The sequence below is a fragment of the Brienomyrus brachyistius genome, chromosome 8 (assembly GCF_023856365.1).
Source record: "Brienomyrus brachyistius isolate T26 chromosome 8, BBRACH_0.4, whole genome shotgun sequence".
In the NCBI taxonomy this organism is placed as follows: Eukaryota; Metazoa; Chordata; class Actinopteri; order Osteoglossiformes; family Mormyridae; genus Brienomyrus; species Brienomyrus brachyistius.
The window spans coordinates 5,922,111-5,942,049 of record NC_064540.1 but is presented as its reverse complement, the minus strand read 5'-3'; the positions used below and the strand labels follow the sequence as shown (position 1 = coordinate 5,942,049).

The 19,939-nt window shown below is 47.6% G+C and overlaps 1 protein-coding gene and 1 long non-coding RNA gene across 10 annotated transcripts in view; one reads left to right on the top strand and one right to left on the bottom strand.

The window, feature by feature from the left end:
- The window catches only part of LOC125748054 (transcriptional enhancer factor TEF-5-like), a 35,987-nt gene extending 16,048 nt beyond the window's left edge, over positions 1–19,939 (top strand). For 4 of the 9 annotated variants that reach the window (XM_049023850.1, XM_049023859.1, XM_049023858.1 and 1 more), the window contains 12 exons: positions 8,342–8,406; positions 9,490–9,552; positions 9,688–9,750; positions 11,197–11,208; positions 13,503–13,631; positions 14,119–14,162; positions 14,276–14,334; positions 15,002–15,138; positions 15,566–15,739; positions 16,312–16,455; positions 16,551–16,703; positions 17,118–19,939. In XM_049023850.1, coding sequence (XP_048879807.1) covers positions 8,342–8,406; positions 9,490–9,552; positions 9,688–9,750; positions 11,197–11,208; positions 13,503–13,631; positions 14,119–14,162; positions 14,276–14,334; positions 15,002–15,138; positions 15,566–15,739; positions 16,312–16,455; positions 16,551–16,703; positions 17,118–17,231 — 1,157 coding nt within the window. In that variant the 3' untranslated portion in view covers positions 17,232–19,939. The remainder of the gene's footprint in view (positions 1–8,341; positions 8,407–9,489; positions 9,553–9,687; positions 9,751–11,196; positions 11,209–13,502; positions 13,632–14,118; positions 14,163–14,275; positions 14,335–15,001; positions 15,139–15,565; positions 15,740–16,311; positions 16,456–16,550; positions 16,704–17,117) is intronic. The other 5 variants (XM_049023853.1, XM_049023851.1, XM_049023852.1 and 2 more) reach the window with 5 other exon arrangements.
- Positions 3,609–5,348, bottom strand: LOC125748056 (uncharacterized). Its single transcript, XR_007399448.1, has 2 exons — positions 4,895–5,348; positions 3,609–4,219 (listed from the first exon to the last, which is right to left on the bottom strand). It is a non-coding gene; the product is annotated as an uncharacterized LOC125748056 (long non-coding RNA).

The window sequence follows — 19,939 nt, the reverse complement described above, 5'->3', positions numbered from 1 at the left end:
GTTCGGTGGTGTCACGTGGGGTTGGTCGTGCGCACTGTCTGAGGCTCCCAGCCCTGTGTTCAGAGTTCAGTCTAATGGGTGTAAATATGGCCATCTTCTGTTATTGTTTTCCTGGCTCGAACCTTAGACACACCATGTGACTCGAAGTCATTATAGAACTCCCCCACCAGACTGAAAACGTATAAAATTGGCAAGGAATATATACCCCCCCCCCCCATATCTGGGAGTTGTCCTCTGGGGAGCCTTCAGGGAAAAAGGAGTTCCTTCCCCCTCAGGCTACTGCAGACACACGTCACTTACAGGCTTTAGGAGAGAGTCAGCCTCTCACATGCGTATATACAAATTAATGACACACACCTACAAAACAATTAACACATGCACACAAAATATCCTCCTCACACACAAAGACACGCAGGCGCTAATGGCTATGCCCCGAGTCTGCGTCTCCGTCTCTCCTACTTAAGTTTTTCTTAATTACCCTAAAATCCTTTTTTTTTTTCTTTTGTGTACCAAACTAACAAACATTTGTAACTGGCTTATGAAAAAACCCACTGCAGCAGAGACTCGCGTTTCAGTCGCAACGTTGTGGTAGTTTAGCATGTTAGCTTTCAGGCGTCTCATTTATGAGACGACAGGCCAGTAATCTCTCAGAAAGCCTCTGCTCTCCTGACTCAGGGTTCGTCATACCACTAATGTGGAATTTCCTGATATTTCGGATTTCGGCGAGCGTCTCTGGCCAGCTTCATGCCTGCTATCCGCAAAGTCGGCTAGCTCGGTCCTCGGGCTCCTTCCATGTGGTGTCTGGCCGCACGCCGTCACGAGGAAGACGCTCTGTCGGGTCGCGAGTCATTGGCTGGGCTCCGAACATCCCCCCCCCCCCCCCCCCCCCCCCGATTTTCACTGCCCATGAGTAGCTTGATTTTGGAGCTGTCGGTGGATCTCGTAAGCTTTAGCTGGTGGAGGGGGGGGAGACAGGCAAATCGATTTGGATCTGAAAGCAAAGTGAAGCGTGCCGGCATGCCCTGGCAGGATCTGAGCTGTTGTGGCTGTTGCGGGCAGTTCAGTAAAAGGCAGAATTAAAGAGTAACCTAAGATGGGGAAGAGTTAAGACCGGGCATGTTGCCAAAGCAGCCTACAGTCTTCTGGTCACTCCGTCTCAGCTCCCAGAGCTCTGGTTTGAGGTTGATTACCACAATTCACACCCGTGTCCTTATAAGGATGTCTTAGTTTGAATAGGTATGTGAAAATGGTTGGAGGGGGGGGTGCTCTTTTGTAACAGAACCCCCCCGTCACCCATATAATTATTTGGGGTTCAGGCTTTCAAAAAAGAATCTGGTTATTTTCCTTCTTTTCTGTAAAATCCCCCCCTTAAGTTTCTCAGGCTGGTGGAAGCTGTTTGAAGGCAGGATTTGTGCGACACCTTTACATTATTTGCGTTGTTTACTCGGGTTTAATAATTCGAGATGAGGGGGCAGCAGTTACGTTAATCTAGCTCAAACATTAGCATGTCGGTGATTTGTTGGCCTGATGTGTTTGTCCGTGTCAGACTGACAAATGACTCTTGGAATCTATTAACCACAGAGCAGGGAGTCTTTTTCACGTGTCTGCCATTAGAATTTACGGTATTGTTCTGTTAGACCTTCATGTGTGCTTTCCTTACTGTCCCTTAAGAAAGCGACCATGCAGCTCTACGGCTTGCAGTGCAAATATTTCTGGTCTTGGTGCTACTTCTTTTTCTGCAACAGGCACTGTGCCTTAATTGTGTTAATGTTTACTGACAATTTGACCTTGGAACTGTGCTGTAGATTTAGGTTTGTAATGCAGATGTACTTTTTCAGATTTATTCTGTATTTTCAGTGTGTTTTGTGTGGTTTTGTTTATATTGAAGATGGATAAAGTTTTGAGCTGTTTTGAAGGAAGGCTCCTGACCTCCCAGCAGCCTCTTCCGCTGCTGTTTATACTGCTGAAAAAGTGAGTGCACACTCCGCTCTTTCCCAAGACCCCAGAGCTTTGGCCGGAGCAAGTCTGCAGTCACTCAGCTGTGGTATATTCCTCACTGCCTCCCCTTTCTCTCCTGCTGCTGGACAGTTCTGTTCTCATCATTGCTTTTCTCTGCACTAGAAATTCTCACCGGCCAGTTTGTCTCTCTGGCCATATGACAGACAAGAGTTCTATTATCAGTAATCAGTAAGTGTGATCAGTAAGTCCCATGTGGAATTTCTACATGTTTGGGATGCTACAATGTTTCATTAATGTATGGAGGTACAGAAGCCATTTGAAGTTCCAAGGGGAGCTGATTATTGTGGATGGTGAGATGGTGGCCTTGGTTTCTTTCAGGCACTTTATTGTAATTCCTCTTAAAGTTGGATTAGCCTGAAACTGTAGCAATTCCACATGTTCTATTACAAGCCTTCTACAAACCCAACTTGTGAGTTTTACTTATGTTTGGAAAGTTGGTTTTCACAGTCTAACTAGTCCTGCTGAGAGTTCCTCCTAATAGTGTGTCTGAAAGTTTGTCACTTTGTGTGTCCAGGTTACTAATTGGCTTACAGTTTCGCTGTTGTCATTCTGCAGTGCTGAATAAGGAGCTGAAGTAAATAAACCGCTTCTTACTCACACAGCCCTGTCACTCATAATCATGAGACACAGTCCGTGTAATAACAGCTAATTTCTCATCTGCGTTTCAGTCTTTGTTACCGTCTGAAAAGACTTTGACATCACAGGGTCCACTATAGGAGAGAAGGTGCGAATGATGCGAGTGGATCTGGTATTTCATGGGTGCAAATATTTTCATTGCAGATTTTCGAGAGGCTTCAAAGAGAAGCCTGAGTTTGTCTCACCGACTAGTCAGGAGAACTTTGTCGGTGCAGTCAACTTTTTTCCCTCAAATTTTCGCTTCAGAAACTTTGGGGTTGGTGTATCGGCCCCACCACCCCTGAGATGGCAGAAGCTGAATTCGTATTTAAAGAATTGTCGCATCATTAGTTATGCATGAAATGTTTCTGTGATTAGGTTTTCATTTTCGATTACCTTGAAGAATGGACTTTAAATAACCTCCTCAGTGGCATTTTGAGAACTGTGTGTGTGTGTGTGTGTGTGTGTGTGTGTGTGTGTGTGTGTGTGTGTGTGTGTGTGTGTGTGTGTGTTTGTGTTTCTATACATGTTTGGGATGCTACAATGTTTCATTAATGTATGGAGGTACAGACGCCATTTGAAGTTCCAAGGGGAGCTGATTATTGTGGATGGTGAGATGGTGTGTGTGTGTGTGTGTGTGTGTGTGTGTGTGTGTGTGTGTGTGTGAGTGAGTGAGTGAGGCGGTGCAAGGCTTCAGTGATCTTCATCAACAGGCATTTTAATCCCCAGAAATTCATCAGGGGCGCCTTCAATAGCTACCCTGCTGCTTTGAATTAAGACATGCAGATGGCATGAACAAGCCCCGAACATAAAAAAAGGGGGCTTGCACACGTCTGTCTGTGAAACATCCCATCCACACTTCCCCAATATGTCCTGAGACCTCCAACCATGCTTGTTTTCCAGAACTGAATACATTCGCAGAACAACACAAGCAACAGATACTTGGACGTTAGCGTTCTTCAGATAACTAATAATAACTTGTAGTCGAAGATATTTATTTCCCACTAAATGCCCCACCCAATGCATCTGCATGCCAATAATGCAATGTTTTCTTTTGTCTGGTACAGGGAAAAAGTCTTGAGATCTTTTCAGATTTAACTCATTGAAGCTTGCGTTTAGTTATTACTAAACTTATTTATTCCAAGAAATTCCTGTGTGAATGATCCCAGAATCCCATCGTCTGTCCTCAGAAACAGTTTTAGAGCTTCAGGTCCTTTGCATAGCTCGCAGAATTAATCCAGCCTGTGTGCATCTCTGTCTGGGTTGGAACGTTGCGTGCATCCAGAAACATGGCTTGGGGGGGGGGGGGTGCTCTTTTGACGGGGTGGGTGTGTTGGCGGGGAGGGCGGAACAGATGAGCCCACGGGGAATCGATGAGAGGCTTTCTGTGTCAAACGAGTGACAGACTGGATTTGTTTTGGGCTGGAGTGTTGCGTGGACAGAGGCGCTGAGCGTGGGGCGTACCTTCCAGCCGGTTGTGGCCAGGTGCAGGGCTCGGTTGGCATGGTAACACTGGCCACAGCGCAGTGGTGTTTCGACACAAGTTTCAGCTCGGCTTGGTCCCGGCTTTCGTCTGCAGCACTCCCTGTGTATGAAAACAAAAGTTTCTTCCTTTAAACAACCCCATCTGCCTTTTAATAGGCTCCAGTTCATTAAGGTGACTTTTATAGAGAATGTAGCTTGGCAGCTCCCCCACAGAAGGTGTGTGACTATAGTAATAATAACAAAAGAACTATTAATAATAATAGTTCTGTTGTCAGTCGTAGTATTTTTTTTTTGTCTCCTCATGGTACCAGCAGGCCTATTACTTCCCATCTTAAAAAGTGCATTTGTTAGCTTGTTATAGTAGGCCGTTATGCACACAGTTCCTATCGGTATGTAAACAGTTAATTATCTCAGGATCACGAAATGCGTAACTTAATTTCAGTGTTATTTAAAGCTGTTATTTAGGTAAAAATCGCATTCGCACTTCGCATATATGGGACTTTAGAGAGGACAAAATGGTATTTCACAGCTGCGCTTCACAGCACGATAAGAAATTTAAGGTCGGAATCCCGTTCGTTCGCTATTGGCTTCCATATTAACATCTGTAACAAAAAAAAAGTGCTCGATCCGTGCCACAACCCAAAAACACGTCCCGCTGCCGTGCTCCATAATAATGCGAAATACAAAGGTTTTATTCTTCGCGTAACGAAAAAGTTACTCTCATCTTATATTTCGAGAAGTTTATACGCGCTTCTGCGCAAAACACCTGGCTCACCTGCAGCCACCCCCAGCCCCCGCATCTCGGAGCCGTGACTCAGAAGCCGGCATTTTGGCTCCGACACAACCCCGGGAGATGTTTTAAAGATGAGTGTTTGGCAGAAATGCGGCTCGTCTGTCTGATGGCAGCGGCGTGAGGATGTTTTCCCTCTTCTGTTATCTGGTTGCCGGGATACTTGCCCGAAGAGGAGGCGCTTTGCTAGGCTCAATTACAAAATAGGACGTACAAGTGCGAATACGAAGTACGCTCGCAGACGTCAGCAAAAAAACAAGCGGGTCTCTTCTAATGTTTTGGGGTGTCACGGTGATTTTTGGTAAAATGATTACAGCTAATAGCAAAATAAATGGTTTCCCGTGAGAGATGATGACCTTCCCTGAACAGCCCTGCAGCATGACTCATTTCACGTCTTTCATGAACCGGGATTGTCTGGAAACTTCTGAGAGCTCATCTCATGTGGCATGGCTACCCCCCCCACCCCAAAAAAAAAGCTCTTTAGCCTTCCCAAATAATTCGTTTAAATAGCGCCTTCTCATTTGATTTCGTTAAAATCAGACCCCCCCTCACTAGCCCTTGTTTATCTGGCAGTCTTCTGCTCAGGACGGTCTAATTGCTGCTTTATCACAGAAACCTTTCCCAGAACACAGATCATAAGTTGCCTCGAATGTTACTTTTGCTGTGCTGGTGTTAAATATAGGACAATTGAAGGGCTCGTAAAAGCCAACTGGATATCTGGGAAGTGCTGGCATTGTGGCATGGGAGACAGTTTGATATTGGGGGGGGGGGGGGAGCAACCTAATCATTTGAATACAAAGGTCTATTTAATGAAGCCAAATTAAATTGGAAGGACCAGTGCGTGTGACCCGCTTGGTTCTGTTCAGAGTGTAAAGTGTGTGTGTGTGTGTGTATGTGTGTGTGTGCCCTTGTGCATACATTAGGAACACCGAGTCACCCCCTCGGGCGCTCATGCTGAGAGTTGAGCAATCCATCGGGCCGCCCGTCCTGCCATGGGGGGGGGGGCTTGCTGGGCAGTGACCGAGGTGTGCCTTCCAGCTCCTCCCCAACCTCCAAGCTTGTCAGGAAACCGGACCGTTCAGCCCTGCTCTTCCGGATGAGATGTTTTGCTGGGTTTCCCTTTCAGATCGAGTCACGCGATCCTAACGCTCCATTTTATATATATATTTTTTTTTTCTGGGGGCTTCCGTGCCTCACCTCGGACTTCCGGCTTGCCATCGTGAGGTGATTCATGCTGGCAGGGCTGAGGAGAGGTACTCCTCCTGCTGTCACTCCAAATTCCTCCGCCGTATAAAGGTTTAAAGCCCCCACTGGGCCAGTCGGGCCGGATGGACTGCAGCAGGTGCTCCTGGGGGTGAGCACAGTTGTGGGGCTGATACAGTGGGGACTTTGTATCTGATGGAGAGACTGTACAATTGTTCTCCCCCCGCCCCCCCCCCCCAGTCCACAGAGAGCTGGGGTTTTGGCGTCTATGTGCAGGAGTAGGCCTCAGTGTGCGTGTGTGCCCTCAGGCCCACGGGGAATGAGCAGAATGTGGCGGTGTAGGTGGGTGTGTCCACCCCCCCAGGGTGTGTGGGGAGAGGTCCAGGTTCACAGTGTGGAAGGTGGGGGTGTCAAGGCAGATGGCCTGGGTGTGAGTACAAAGGGCAGGGGGGTGAGGGACTCCGACACGTCAGCGTTTACGTTGATATATCTGATGCCGTCTGAGCCGAGGCTACAGTTACACTCTGACAGGAGACTTAAAGCAGAGAGAGAATGTACTGGCCTTTTGATTCAGGCCTGAAAACCCAGCCCCCTGGATTAGTATGAAAATGCTGCCTGTGAGAACTAGGGCAGTTCTGAGGAATATTTTGAGTTGTCCATGGGGCAGGTTACGACTCGCATCGGTAGGCTGTCTGTTCAAATCCCATGGTCAGTGGAGTGACCTTTAACAAGGCCCTTAACCCCCAGCTCATGGGGCACTGCATGCTGGCTAACCTCGCACTGCGACCCCCAAACTTACTCTCACCTGCATATGTGTGTCTCATAAACAGCAGGATAGGGTATGTGAAGGGAGAATTTCCCAGCGGGCATGAATACATATCGCTCTCCTGCATATTTGCTGTCCCTGTGTAGGTTAGTCGTCTGGCCTAAAGCATTATTTAGACTGCAAACTCCCAGTGTCTCCAGCTTTAATGATATTGTGGGATGTTTGATGCCCTGCTACATCTCTGCAGACGTAATGGCTACATGCACTTACGGCTAATTCTCCAGTATTGTATTATGAAGCATTGTACAACAGTATCATTTAATTAGCTATAGTCGTTTAGTTAGATTTCCTGTTTTGGTTTTTGTTTGTGAAAGCAGTTATGTAAATCAGTGCACACATTGTTATGGAATAAATGTAATAGATTTGAGTTGAATTACTAATTTTTCATTTAGAAAAATCTAATGACTTGAATGTGTATCGTGCCGGCATCCCTTCAGCTTTGGTGTGGTCTAGATTCATTTGTCTGGCTTAATAGGCGTTTGGATAATTCAGTCTCAGAGTTTAGGGAAGGTTTGTAGTTTTAGTAACTTGTCAAGACAGGTGAGTTGTTGACTGTCTCCTCTATTGTCTTCTGGCTCCTGTTTACTTTCCATTTACACTAGTGTCACCTTAAACTCTGGTGTGTAAGTGATACTATTCTTTGATCCTTTGTCAAGCACTTTGGAGCGATCAAATCGGGAAAGGTGCTGCATAAGAATATAATAGAATCAACTTTGAACCCTTGAATACTAAGCTGACGTATTTGAACACTTGTCATTTTTCCATATCTATTGAACCGCAAATATAACTTAATAATTGTAGTGGAAGATGAGTGCAGTTAAGTAGATTTTAATTGAATTTGTTCTTTAAATATCCATGCGCTTTTATAGTTTTTGTTGAAATATTCAATTTTCTGACTCATTTGGCCAAATTTTGATTCATGTTTTGTTCCTGCCCCCCCTTCCTTAATCAGTCACACTACCACCAGTTGGAATAAACAAGGAAATTAATAACAGTGCTTTAATACTTGAGTCATATCCTTGATTTACACTTTCCACCCCCTCAGAGTGAACTACTCAGTCAGCTGGCTATGCAGCTTATTAGTATTTTAGCACCACCTTGTGGCCAAACTCTGCACAGCTCATTATTTGAAAAGGAGCTGCAGGTTAGTCACGCTTCAGGGCTGTGGTTCATTATCCCACATTTCATGAGACTGAAAGCTGGATTTCTGGCCTCAGGGATCTCCCTGACAGACTGCCAGAATTGCTGAATGACATGAGCAGCGTCAGCAGTGTTACACTTCATCACAACGGCCCCCTGGTCCATTTTCCTCTGCCTTAAGGCCACACGTTCTGTAACGCCGCCTTCCCAGTGCTTTGTGCATTTTCCCCGTCCTTAAGTGCATCTGTCTGTCTGTGTTTCAGGTCGCAATGAGCTGATAGCCAGATACATCAAGCTTCGAACTGGCAAAACCCGCACGAGGAAGCAGGTAATTGTTGCCTCTTATTCTGGATTCGGGCTCATACTGGTTGCGGAGCTATTGAACACTTTTAATGCAAGAAAATGGGGGGAAAAAACTGTTTGTTAATTTACTGACGCTTTAGCAGATTTCTGGGTTTGCCAAGTTATGGGAGGTGATTGTTATTCACACTGAAGTGATGGTAAGTTGAGTGAATAGCATCTACCGTGAAATAAGCGTTGGTGAAGGTCTGCTTCGAAGGTGATGATAAGAGTGACTTTGAAAGAGCATGTCTGGTGAAGAGGGACATGCTGAATGCTATTGGGATTTGAGGGTTAAGTACAGGGACGTGTGTCACATTCAGAGAGCTGCTGAATCTGGGAACACGGTGACGAGTAACAGTGAGCAGCTATGTGTTAAAGGACATCCTGTTCACCATGACCAGCCCAACATTTTTTGCTGCCCTAAGCAAAATTTTATTTATGACACTTGCCTTCCCATTCTGAATTCCCTTTCAGGTTGATTAGATGGGGCGACCCCTAGTGGCCGCTCGGTCCTAAGCATCCGCTTAATTCACGTATTCTTTGCAAAACACCCACCACCCTGCTCCAAGCTCAGTTTCCATGTGTGGACACTTTCTCACAGAACTGGGACAGAGCTGAGGCTTTCGTGACTGCCTGTGAGCAAAAACACACTGATACTGAGCTATAAACCGGCCAGCAGGGGGCTTAACGCTCCCAAGAGGGGAGTCTGGTGCTGTACTCGCCATAACACCAGACCAGGTTCGCTAAAGGTTGTCCAGTTCCGCTTGTCAGGCTTCCCGCAAACCATCCAATCAGGCGTTAGACCTCCCACCTCCTTTTAGGTGTCAGTCCTCCTAGAAAACATCCAATCAAAACACACGGCATCGAATATTAATCCCAATGCTGACATGCATGGCACTTCCTGTTTTCTAAATCATTCAGCATTTGAAACCTGTTGCTGTATGCGCCGACATGAAAGTTGAAGTTAAATAATGCCTCGTCACCATGGGAACATTGCAGGCCCAGTTTTCAGCGTTATGGCTGTTGGTCGCTCCTGCCTGTGTGTTTAAAACCTTTTCACACCCTTTAGGTGTCTAGTCACATACAGGTGTTAGCGAGGAAGAAAGTGCGAGAATACCAAGCCGGCATCAAGGTAGGTGGCGCTAGCTGGGTCCCTCGGCCACGCCGGGGCGTCTTCTTCCTCTTTGGTTACGGCTTCTCTCCTCTCCTCTCCTCTCCTCTCCTTTCTGCTCTCCCCTCTTCCCTGTTTCCGCTCTCATCCCCGCAGGTCTCTAGCCACCTGCAGGTTCTCGCCCGGAGAAAATCCCGCGAGATGCAGTCAAAGCTGAAGGTATGCGCTTGATGGCACTCGTCAGTGTCTGCCTCTAACAGCCCAGTGGGCGTGGCTTGTACGCCCCACCTCCTCCCCGAATCCTAGCGTTTAAACCCTTACGGCTTAAATTAACCGTACTAATCTAAGCCCGGGTCGGACTCGCACCGCCTGCCGGCGGGGAGGGCGGGCAGGCACGCTCGTGATGATTTGGCTTTGACGTGACCGATCGACAGCTCCCCCTGACAGCTGCCCTCGGTGACCCCGGGACAGCGTGTGCCGAGCGGAGCACGACATTGCTAATCCAGCCCCCCCCCTCGTTCCCTCCCGCTCTAAACAGATGAATGTGGCTGTAGCCGTTAGCGCTGGAGAGTACAGGAGATCCCCCTCGTACGGCCCCATTCTGACAGAAATGTTCGCTTTTGGTATTTTCCATAAACACCAAAGCATTAATAGTGCAATTGGGCAGTTTATCGCCTAAATCGGAGTCAGATACTGTCCTGTGAAGCGCACAGCTCTAATTTAAGCGCTTGCAGTGCTGTCGCATCGCCGCCTTTGGTTTGCCTGGCTGAAGCACTGGCTCCTTGTGCCTCGCCGCTGCCCCCTGCTGGCCTCCCTATGCTTCCTCCCTACCTTTTCTGTACACATGCCCTCCTCAGCCCTCTGCCTTGGTTCTCCTTTGTGTCCTTCTTCCTGTTTCTTTCCCGCCCGACAGGCCGTCCGCCACTCCTCGTCGATCCTGTTCACCCCCCCCCCCCCCCACCACTGTACCTGTCCACCTCCCACTCGCACTCTCCCACCTGTGGGTTTCTCATTCTCCATACTGAACCGGTGACTGGGACGCATGTTACTGACTGGAATTGTGTAAGGCTGAGGTTAATTTTTAATCGTTCTAAATGGTCTTCAAGCCTCAGCGCTTTCAACGAAACACAACTCTGTCTTGAGTAAACAGCCACGACTTAGGCTGCGGTTCCAGTCACCAGCTACACTCTCCCAGGTGGGATTGTCATGGGAATCTAATACTGATGTTTGGGGGTCTTTCTGGATGTTTCTTTCTTTTCCTGTGGAGATCAGCATTTCCTTCATCTTCTCGTCATTTTTTTTTTTTTATTACAATATGAGAAATCAGTAATAGTTTGTTGACCCTGGTAGAAAGATGCTACTAGCACAGATATATAATTCATAAATGGTTTCTTTTTCATTAGTGTGCTTAATTTTAATGCCATTTTAATGCCATTTTAGAGAGGGCTGTGCACTATTCTATACCCAGCATGGTCAGGTGTATAGGACCAGGTTTATTCTGTCGGATTACCTGCCACAACCTGCCACACATGCCAGATGTATACAGTCTCCTGCAAAGTGTGTATACTTTGCTGGAGGGATGACTTAATTGACAGGAAGGTGGCACACGGTGACCTTCGTCCTTAAAGAGCTTTACACTAATGGTGTCTCTCTTCCTCGATTCAGGCCATGAACCTGGTAAGTTTTTTCACTGGAGTTTTATCGTCCTCTCTGCTGGCTCGGCCCACGCGGCTCTCCGCTCTGCTGGGGCAGGGGGACGCACATGCTCCTTTGTAACTCACTGTACGCCACGGCTTGCCTCGCCCGGGCCACTTTAACCCACGCCTGTACCCTCGAGACAAAAGGCGTCCTGAAAACGTCTCTGTCCTCCTCATCACAGACTAATTCTGTTTCGCGCTAAGCTTGTTTACTCATGCATGTGTGCATCCCATTCATCGTGGAAAGGAAGCTGGGCTTTCTAAGGATGCTATGGCCACTAGCTTGCTTTCGTGAGCCTGTCAGCTCACATTGGTGGGGGGATATTAACTCTATAAACTATAAACATGGTTCTTTCTACTGACTGGGGCAAAGATGCTGTTTTAGTTTTTTTTTTTTTTTTTTAAGGTGATCATGGCATGATGCAGTAACAACGCATTTTTTGGAGCATCGTAAAATAGGGAGAAGCTGTTGTCATAGAAACTTGCAATAAGAACATCGGAGCTTGAACTGTGAAGGCTTGGCAGTAGCCAGGCCTGTAACAAGAGCGTTCCTCGCCTTTGGCAGGGCGACAGTGGGAAATTGTGTTGTATGCAGTGATGGCAATTGAGTGCAGCCTAAGAGGAGAATGAAAAGCCTTGTCCTGCGTCCTGAATGGAGACCATTGTGCGTGAAGCCTTGGCCGTCGAGAGAGAACCTGATTACCACTCATAACCAAAGAAGCGTTTAAGCTTGTGGCCTCCACACACGGCGAGGAGCGTCTGTCGCTTAAAGCAGCCTTGCTTTCTGAGCACCGATTGTTCCGTAGTGCTGCTTTGAGTACGAGTGGAGGGACTGTAAAAGCTGTTTCCGGTAGCCTGCTGAGCAGTGATGGCGTGCAGTGGCTTTTGGGATTTCCACTGTAAGTGCGAGAGCTATCAGCTAGCAGTCAAGAGCATTAACACTCACCCAGGGATCCCGACTACGGCTCTGGTAAAGCTAAGTACTTTTTTGCACGTGCCCATAATTAAAAAAAAAAAAAAAAAAACGAATTCTTGAAAAACACGGGACTCCTCTGGGGACTCTGATTTCCTCCTGCCAGGGATTGGCTCCAGGACCACCCCCCCCTCCCCCCAATGGTTGCCAGCATAAGCAGCTAGACTTTGTGTCTCGTTATGAATTTCCAAAGACAGATGGGTGTTTATGGTTGAGCATAAGGATTTGTGTTGCCTATGTCATGGCGAGGAAGCTATTGTCACTGTCAGAGGGATGTCCTTTTAAGGGCGTAGCTGGAAAGATAATCAACTGGGTCCTTGTTACTTGAGAGCCAGGTTTTGTGTAGCTAAGATGCTAAAATTAGAGGATTTAACAGCGTGTGTCTGTTCGGTGGCCACCTCCCTCCGTGGTGGATTAGCATCAAGAATAGTACGCGCTTCCTTTCCAGTATGATCTGCTTTAGGCAAGAGGTGTGAGGTGTTATTGAGTGTCTGGTTATATTCAGATATAGATAGTGGTGTATTCTGGGATGCCAGTGAGGGCTGGATGAAGCGGACTGTGTGACAGAGAAATAGTCCTCGTGTTGTTTTTTTGTTCCAGCATTCCCCCCCCCCCCCCACTTCTGGGGCAACACATAGAACATTGCAGGTTGCTCTTCCTGTTCTCCAGCTCTGCGACGTTAACATGCTGCTGCTGTAAGGCACAGAATGAACTCACAACTGCTACTGAATACTGAAAATCTTAACTGAGTTATCGGTGTAGTTCCAAGGATAGATTGCAGCATCTGCGATGATTTTCTTCTCTGCTTGGGATAAGGTGCTTGGTACTTCTGGAATGTCCTATCAATCTCTGTGTCTGTCTGTGTGTGTCTGTGTGTCTCTGTGTGTGTCTGTGTGTGTGTCTCTGTGTCTGTGTCTCTGTGTCTGTGTCTCTGTGTCTGTGTCTCTCTGTGTGTGTCTGTGTCTCTCTGTGTGTGTCTGTGTCTGTGTGTCTCTGTCTGTGTGTGTCTGTGTGTCTCTGTCTGTGTCTCTCTGTGTCTGTGTCTGTCTCTGTCTGTGTGTCTCTGTGTCTGTGTGTCTCTGTATGTGTCTGTGTCTCTCTGTGTCTGTCTCTGTATGTCTCTGTGTCTCTCTGTGTCTGTCTCTCTGTGTCTGTCTCTGTGTGTCTGTGTGTCTGTGTGTCTCTGTATGTCTCTGTGTCTGTGTGTATGTATACACTCACTCACACACACACTCACACACACACACACACACACACACACACACACACAAGGGTAAATGTCCCTCCTGCCCTTGCTGCAGGATCAGGCATCCAAAGACAAGGCTCTGCAGAACATGGCTGCACTTTCCTCAGCGCAGATCGTGTCCCCTGGCATGACGAAGACCCCCCTGGCCCCCATGCCCCAGTCACCGTACCCCCCGCCTTCCCGGGTGAGTCCTCCCTAGGGTGTTACTAGGGAGCAGTGTGCGGCCCAGGGAATTAAGAAGGTCGCCGATTCGAATCCCACAGGTGGCAGAGTGATTTCACTGCTGAGCCCTTGAGGGAGGCTCTAATCCCCGGTAGTTCCAGGGAATACATTTTATTTATATGTTTCCTTGGATAAAAGCATTTGCTAAATAAATACAATGTAAATGTTCTAGGGCCAGTGTGTGCTGTTTTATTGCAATTCGATCCATCAGACCCAAATCCATTTGACCAGGCAATATATATTCTGATATATTAACATCTGTTGTTAATTATGAATATGATAGTTTCCTCGGCATGATTGTCACTTTTTTTAATACCAAGATTAATTCGAATGTCCTCGCAAGTGATTTGTGCTGGCTGTCTGAGATGGTAACCAGCACACACACTAGGCTTCTCGTTCCACCCAACCCCTTTCTGTGTTGCTCTGACTCTCTGACATCTTCTCCCTAGTTCTGGGCTACCTCCATCCCTGGACACCCAGGACCCCCTCAGGAGTAAGTCGGCCTCTGAGCTGTTCACCGTAGTTGTGCTAAAGCCCCAGCTGAGCTGTACCCTGCTGGAAATGGCGTGATTGTAACTGTCCCCCACTCTCTCTTTCCTTCCCCAGCATCAAGCCCTTCTCGCAGACGCCATACTTACAAGGCCCAGTGCCCACGCCCATACCCAGTGAGTATGGTGGGAACATCTCCAGCTCTCTGACAGGCCCTGCTGATTACCAGCTGGTATCAGAAGCTCAAACCTCTCCTATCCATCAGCCATGGAAGTCCTGACTGAAGGAGATATCAGCTATCAGGCAGCCTTGTGTGAAGATATGCATTGCATATGTCTTCTGTGTCTAGCTAAGCAAGGTTATGAATCTCTGTCCCATGTCCAGAAGGTTGTGGGTTCAAATCCTGTGGCCAGCACAGTACTCCTCACTGCTGGGCCATCAAGCAAGGCCCTTAATTGCTTCCAGGACACTGCTCTCTAATCCTCACTTGTGGATGGTTTGGACAAAAGGATTAGCTAAATATAAATAAATAAATTATCTGCAGTGAATAGGCATTCAGTATGTTGTGTGGAATGTCTGCTTTCTGGAGTTAGATTGCTAGGATGAGTAATTTGAGTGGATGGATGGATGGATGGATGGATGGATGGATGGATGGATGGGCAAACATGGTGCCTGTTCACACCTCACAGCACCTGCAAAAGCTGTGACTAATTTCCACATGGCGTTAAATGCTTTAAGCTAAGAAGCTTAGACGTTGCACGTTCCTCCATTTGTTGCTCATGTCCCAGCTTATGGCTTCTCAGCCTTTGCTCTCTGACACGAGTGTCCCTTGCCTCTGCCCAGCTTACGAGCCTCTAGCGCCCCCGCTGGCCCCGGCTGCCACGGCGGTGCCCGTGTGGCAGGACCGCACCATCGCCTCCTCCAAGCTGCGCTTACTGGAGTACTCGGCCTTCATGGAAGTGCAGAGGGACCCCGACACGGTGAGGCGTTATACTGAGCCACACCTTCGCCTTCCTCTCACCTCGTGTGTTTCCGAGGTCCGGTCCAGGTAGATCGTCCCTGTGGACTTTCGGAATGCCACGTTAAACTGGGACCAGTTCGCTAAATGCAAGCCCCAAACTTCTCGAAGTGGCTGCACATCCTTGTAATTACAGGACTCATTTGAATTTAGTCAATAAGTAATGTGCCTGGCTCTGTGGATTACATGTCCGTGCCTGTGGTCAGAAGGTCACCAGTTCAAATCCCAGTATTGGCAGAGTGATGTCACCCGTGGGCTCTTGAGCAAGGCCCATAACCCACAGAAATTTATTTTCTGCAAGTTTTGCCCTCTCCCCCCCCATCACTCGGCCCCTCCCTGCTCCCCTACCATCCATCTGTAACACTTTCCGTTATCTCTCTCCACTACAGTTCAGCAAGCATCTGTTCGTCCACATCGGCCAGACCAACCCATCCTACAGCGACCCCCTGCTGGAGGCTGTGGATGTGCGGCAGATCTATGACAAGTTTCCTGAGAGGAAGGGCGGCCTGAAGGATCTCTACGAGAAGGGCCCCCAGAACGCCTTCTTCCTGGTCAAGTTCTGGGTGAGTGCTCACAGCTCACGGTGCCTAGCATGACTTCACCGGATAAGTGGTTGGGGGGGTGGGTGGGTGGATGGATGGATGGATGGATGGATGGATGGATGGATGGATGCATGAATGGCTGGATGGATGCATGGCTGGGTGGATGCATGGATGGCTGGATGGATGCATGGATGGATGGATGGCTGGATGGATGCATGGATGGATGGCTGGATGGATGCATGGATGGCTGGATGGATGCATGGATGGATGGCTGGATGGATGGATGGATGGATGAATGAATGGCTGGATGGATGCATGGCTGGGTGGATGGATGGCTGGATGGATGCATGGATGGATGGCTGGATGGATGCATGGATGGATGGATGGATGGCTGGATGGATGGATGCATGGCTGGATGGATGGATGGATGGATGCATGGATGGATGAGCCACATACTCTTCCAGCCTTGGGAGGTCACATAAAGTTTTCACTCCAAGTTAGCTGTCATATGAAGCCCCATCGAAGGAGGGCACTGTTCCTCTCAGTGGAGGCGCCTGTCCCTGATGGGGCTGGGGGTCACCTGTCACCCACAGGCGGACCTGAGCGGCGGCGACGTGCAGGACGGCCCCAGCTCCTTCTACGGAGTCAGCAGCCAGTACAGCAGCGCCGACAACATGACCATCACAGTCTCCACCAAGGTCTGCTCCTTCGGCAAGCAGGTGGTGGAGAAGGTCGAGGTGAGGCTGCTGCTACTGCCCACAAGTCGCCCGCTTTACATGACCTGTGGTGTATGCCCCCCCCGTCTGACTTCGGCTGATTTTCCCCCCCCCAGACAGAGTTTGCTCGCGTAGAGGGCGGCAGGTGCGTGTACAGGATCCACCGCTCCCCCATGTGCGAGTACATGATCAACTTCATCCACAAGCTCAAGCACCTGCCCGAGAAATACATGATGAACAGCGTTCTAGAGAACTTCACCATCCTGCAGGTACGGTCACGCTCGGCTGCATGCTCTCTGCAAGGTGCATGTACAGGTTTTGGGGTCAGAAAGCAGGGGTCTGCCAATGTCCAATGATCCTGGAGCGTCTGGGGTTATGAGTCTTGTTCAGATGTCCGATATTGATATGAATCCCTGTTGTGGGATTCGAATCCACTGCCTTCTGGGTGCAGAGACAGATCGGCCAGACTCCCTTACCTTAATGATCATGTATTTGCGATGGTGCTCTTTCTCTTGGCCTGTAAGTCAGATCTTCACAAATATATGGTCGTTTCGCATAACTTTGATAAAACTAGCAAGTATGCAGAATTATGATGGGCTTTCAAGACTAGAGACATAAGAAGTACTTGTGTCGTTGTGTTGTGCGACGTTTGCTCACTGTTTCGCTCTGTCCTCCTGCGGTAGGTGGTGACGAACAGGGACACGCAGGAGACCCTCCTGTGCATAGCCTTCGTGTTTGAGGTGTCTGCCAGTGAGCACGGCGCACAGTACCACGTCTACCGACTCATCAAGGACTAGGCACTGTGACTGGCAGGGGCTTCAGCTCGCGCCTGGTGGCATGAAAGAAAATCGCTCACAGCGAAAGCCGGGGAAACATGCAAGGACACACACACACACACACACACACACACACAGACACGGCACATGCGTGATGAGAAACACGAGCGTTTATCTGCTCTCTGCCTCCTCTTCTTAATATAGGAAAACAAGCAAGCAAAAATAACCAGCAGTCTTTCAGTCGTGTACCTTAATCTTTCAGGGATATTCCTTCTGTTTTAAGTTGGTGAGTGAGCGAGCGAGCGAGGCTCTCGTTAAGAGGGCGTGCGGACCGGGAGTGGGGATTGCGTGCGGATACGTTTTTAGTATTCTAGCCAAGGGGTGGGGCGGGAGGTGGAAAATTGTTGCTGGGCTATTGAGTGTTTATGAAGAATCATTTGAAATGGTTTGCATGCATTCTGTCTGTTTTCCTTTCTAAAATATAAGTCTTGAGACCAATAAGTCCTTTAATCGCAGATGACTACCTCGTCCTGGATAAGCAAAGGAAATCAAGATAAGGAAAAACATTAAATCGCAAAGCAGAACAGGGCTAAGGATCCCTTTGTCTTTAGTCTTTCATAAAAGTCCCCTTAAACTCGGATTGCTCCGTTCCCGCATTATTCCTCTCTGCGCTTTTGGATAACATGCTAATTGAGTTCTTCTCGATCCCCCCCACCTAATAAAGTCTATAAAGAGCGTATTGTAGCCCCCCTCCCCTTAAGCACTAATCCTGTATCCTCCTTGTTTGCCTTTTGAGGAGCTTGTGAAAGGCCGGCTTCCGGTGTGAAGGTTCCAGCTTTGTCTCCCCCTTCAATATAGCGCACAGATAAAAGGTAGCCTGGCTGGTTTCTGAGTGATGCAGCACTTATTCTAATACTGCTGGCTTTCTGCACCACTTTCCCCCCTAAAACATCCCCTAAAATATCAGTCCTTTAGCAGGCAGGTCAGAGTACTGGAGTAGTACTTTGGATAAATTAACCCAATGGTCAAAACCAGCTGAACTGCGCAGGGAAAGTAGTTTTATAATAGTCTTGTGGGATATATTCATAATTCGGACTTAACGGAAGACTGGAGCTAGAATATTATGTTAGCCTAACAAGCTATTATAGAGGTGTTTCCTGCAAAACTAATTATGTGAACTGCTTGTATTGAGCAAAAGGCCAAAACTACAGTATCCCAGGAGTTAATTACTTGCTTCTCCCTTTCCAACACAGCAGAGGCACAAATGGAGAGCATTGTGAGTAGCTAAAGGCCGGCCGCCCCGTCCTTCGCAGCTGCCGTCCCAGCGTTCGGTTCCGCCCCATGTAGCTGGGCCACGCTGTCCGCTGGAGTACCGGACGTGACCTGTAACACCGCGGTGCAGAACTGGCAACTTGTGCTGGCAACAAGTTCTTTAGTTGCGTGTGGGAAGAGGGAAACACAGGGCGCAGGGTCTGTTTTTCACACACCTGTTGATCTTAGACAGTGATTTCTTTTCACATTTACCTTTGGAAATGACGACACCCGCTATTTAGAATCCGCCAGCTGCAGCCGCCACCGGAGTTTCTGCAAAATCGGGGGGGGGAGGGGGGGGTGAGTGGGCACGATCAGCGTCCGAGATCAACAACTACAGAAGCTTGTGAACAGAGTGGAAATTGCCAAAAAGGAAAAAAAAAAATGAAATGGAAAAATAAGCACAGTCCACTGGACTCTGAACAGCCACTCTGCCTACGGGAGCGGCGGCTTTTTTATTTTTTGGTTTTGTTTATTCTCTTGGTTTTATATACAGTTTTGTGTTCTAAAGACTTTCATTCATAACTCGAATTGTTGTGTGTTGACCTGACATGTTGGTGACGTGTCTCATGTATTTGAAGCAGACGAGCGTAGGTGAGTTTCCCATTTTACCTGGTGATGCACTCTGACCTTGGCTCCCATTGGTGCATTGTTTTCTTGTTCTTGTAAATTTTGGTTTTCTACAGATGGATGGGGTTGTGTAATCGGTGTATTATGTATAATCTATCAATAAAAAGCATGGTGACTAAAGACCCATTTTCATACAGAGAACAGTACACAGGACTGGCGTGTGCGTTTATTTTAGTCATTGAATTAATAGGTCTATGCAAGTAATATCTGCAGGTCTGCTGTTTGCATTTAGTTTGATACAATAACATTCAAAAAGTTTTGTGACAACTGGGCCACAGTTTTTAATTCCATGATATAAACTCGTAATCTTTCTAATCAGTAAGTCCATAGCAGCAGTGTGTTGGAAACATTTTACTATCTTTCAAAATTGTTACAGGCCACTGAATCTGCATTAAGTTGGTTTCAATTTCAGAAACAAAAACTTGAAAGATCCAATGAAATGTTACTCGGCCTTAAGCTCAGTTTTCATCATGAAATAAGTTGAGTTGCTGTCAAAATATCAACTCTGTCCTATTATGTTACAGAATTCACCGTTAGTCAATAACTGGTGATTTAAGCAGATAAGAGTTGTAATGTGTTTTTCTTTTTGGAAACTTCATCTGCTATAAAATTCATTTTTGGAAAGGTCTGTGCGTCCATCTGGAAGCATGCTCAGTCGGAAAGAATTTGTGCTGTAAAACAAAACGTCAGCAAACTTGTCGCATCCCAGTGATAAAGTATAGAATTCTGGAAAATGGTTTCGTTTAGTGGTTGTTTTTTTTCCATGCCAATAAAATGCAAACAAAACA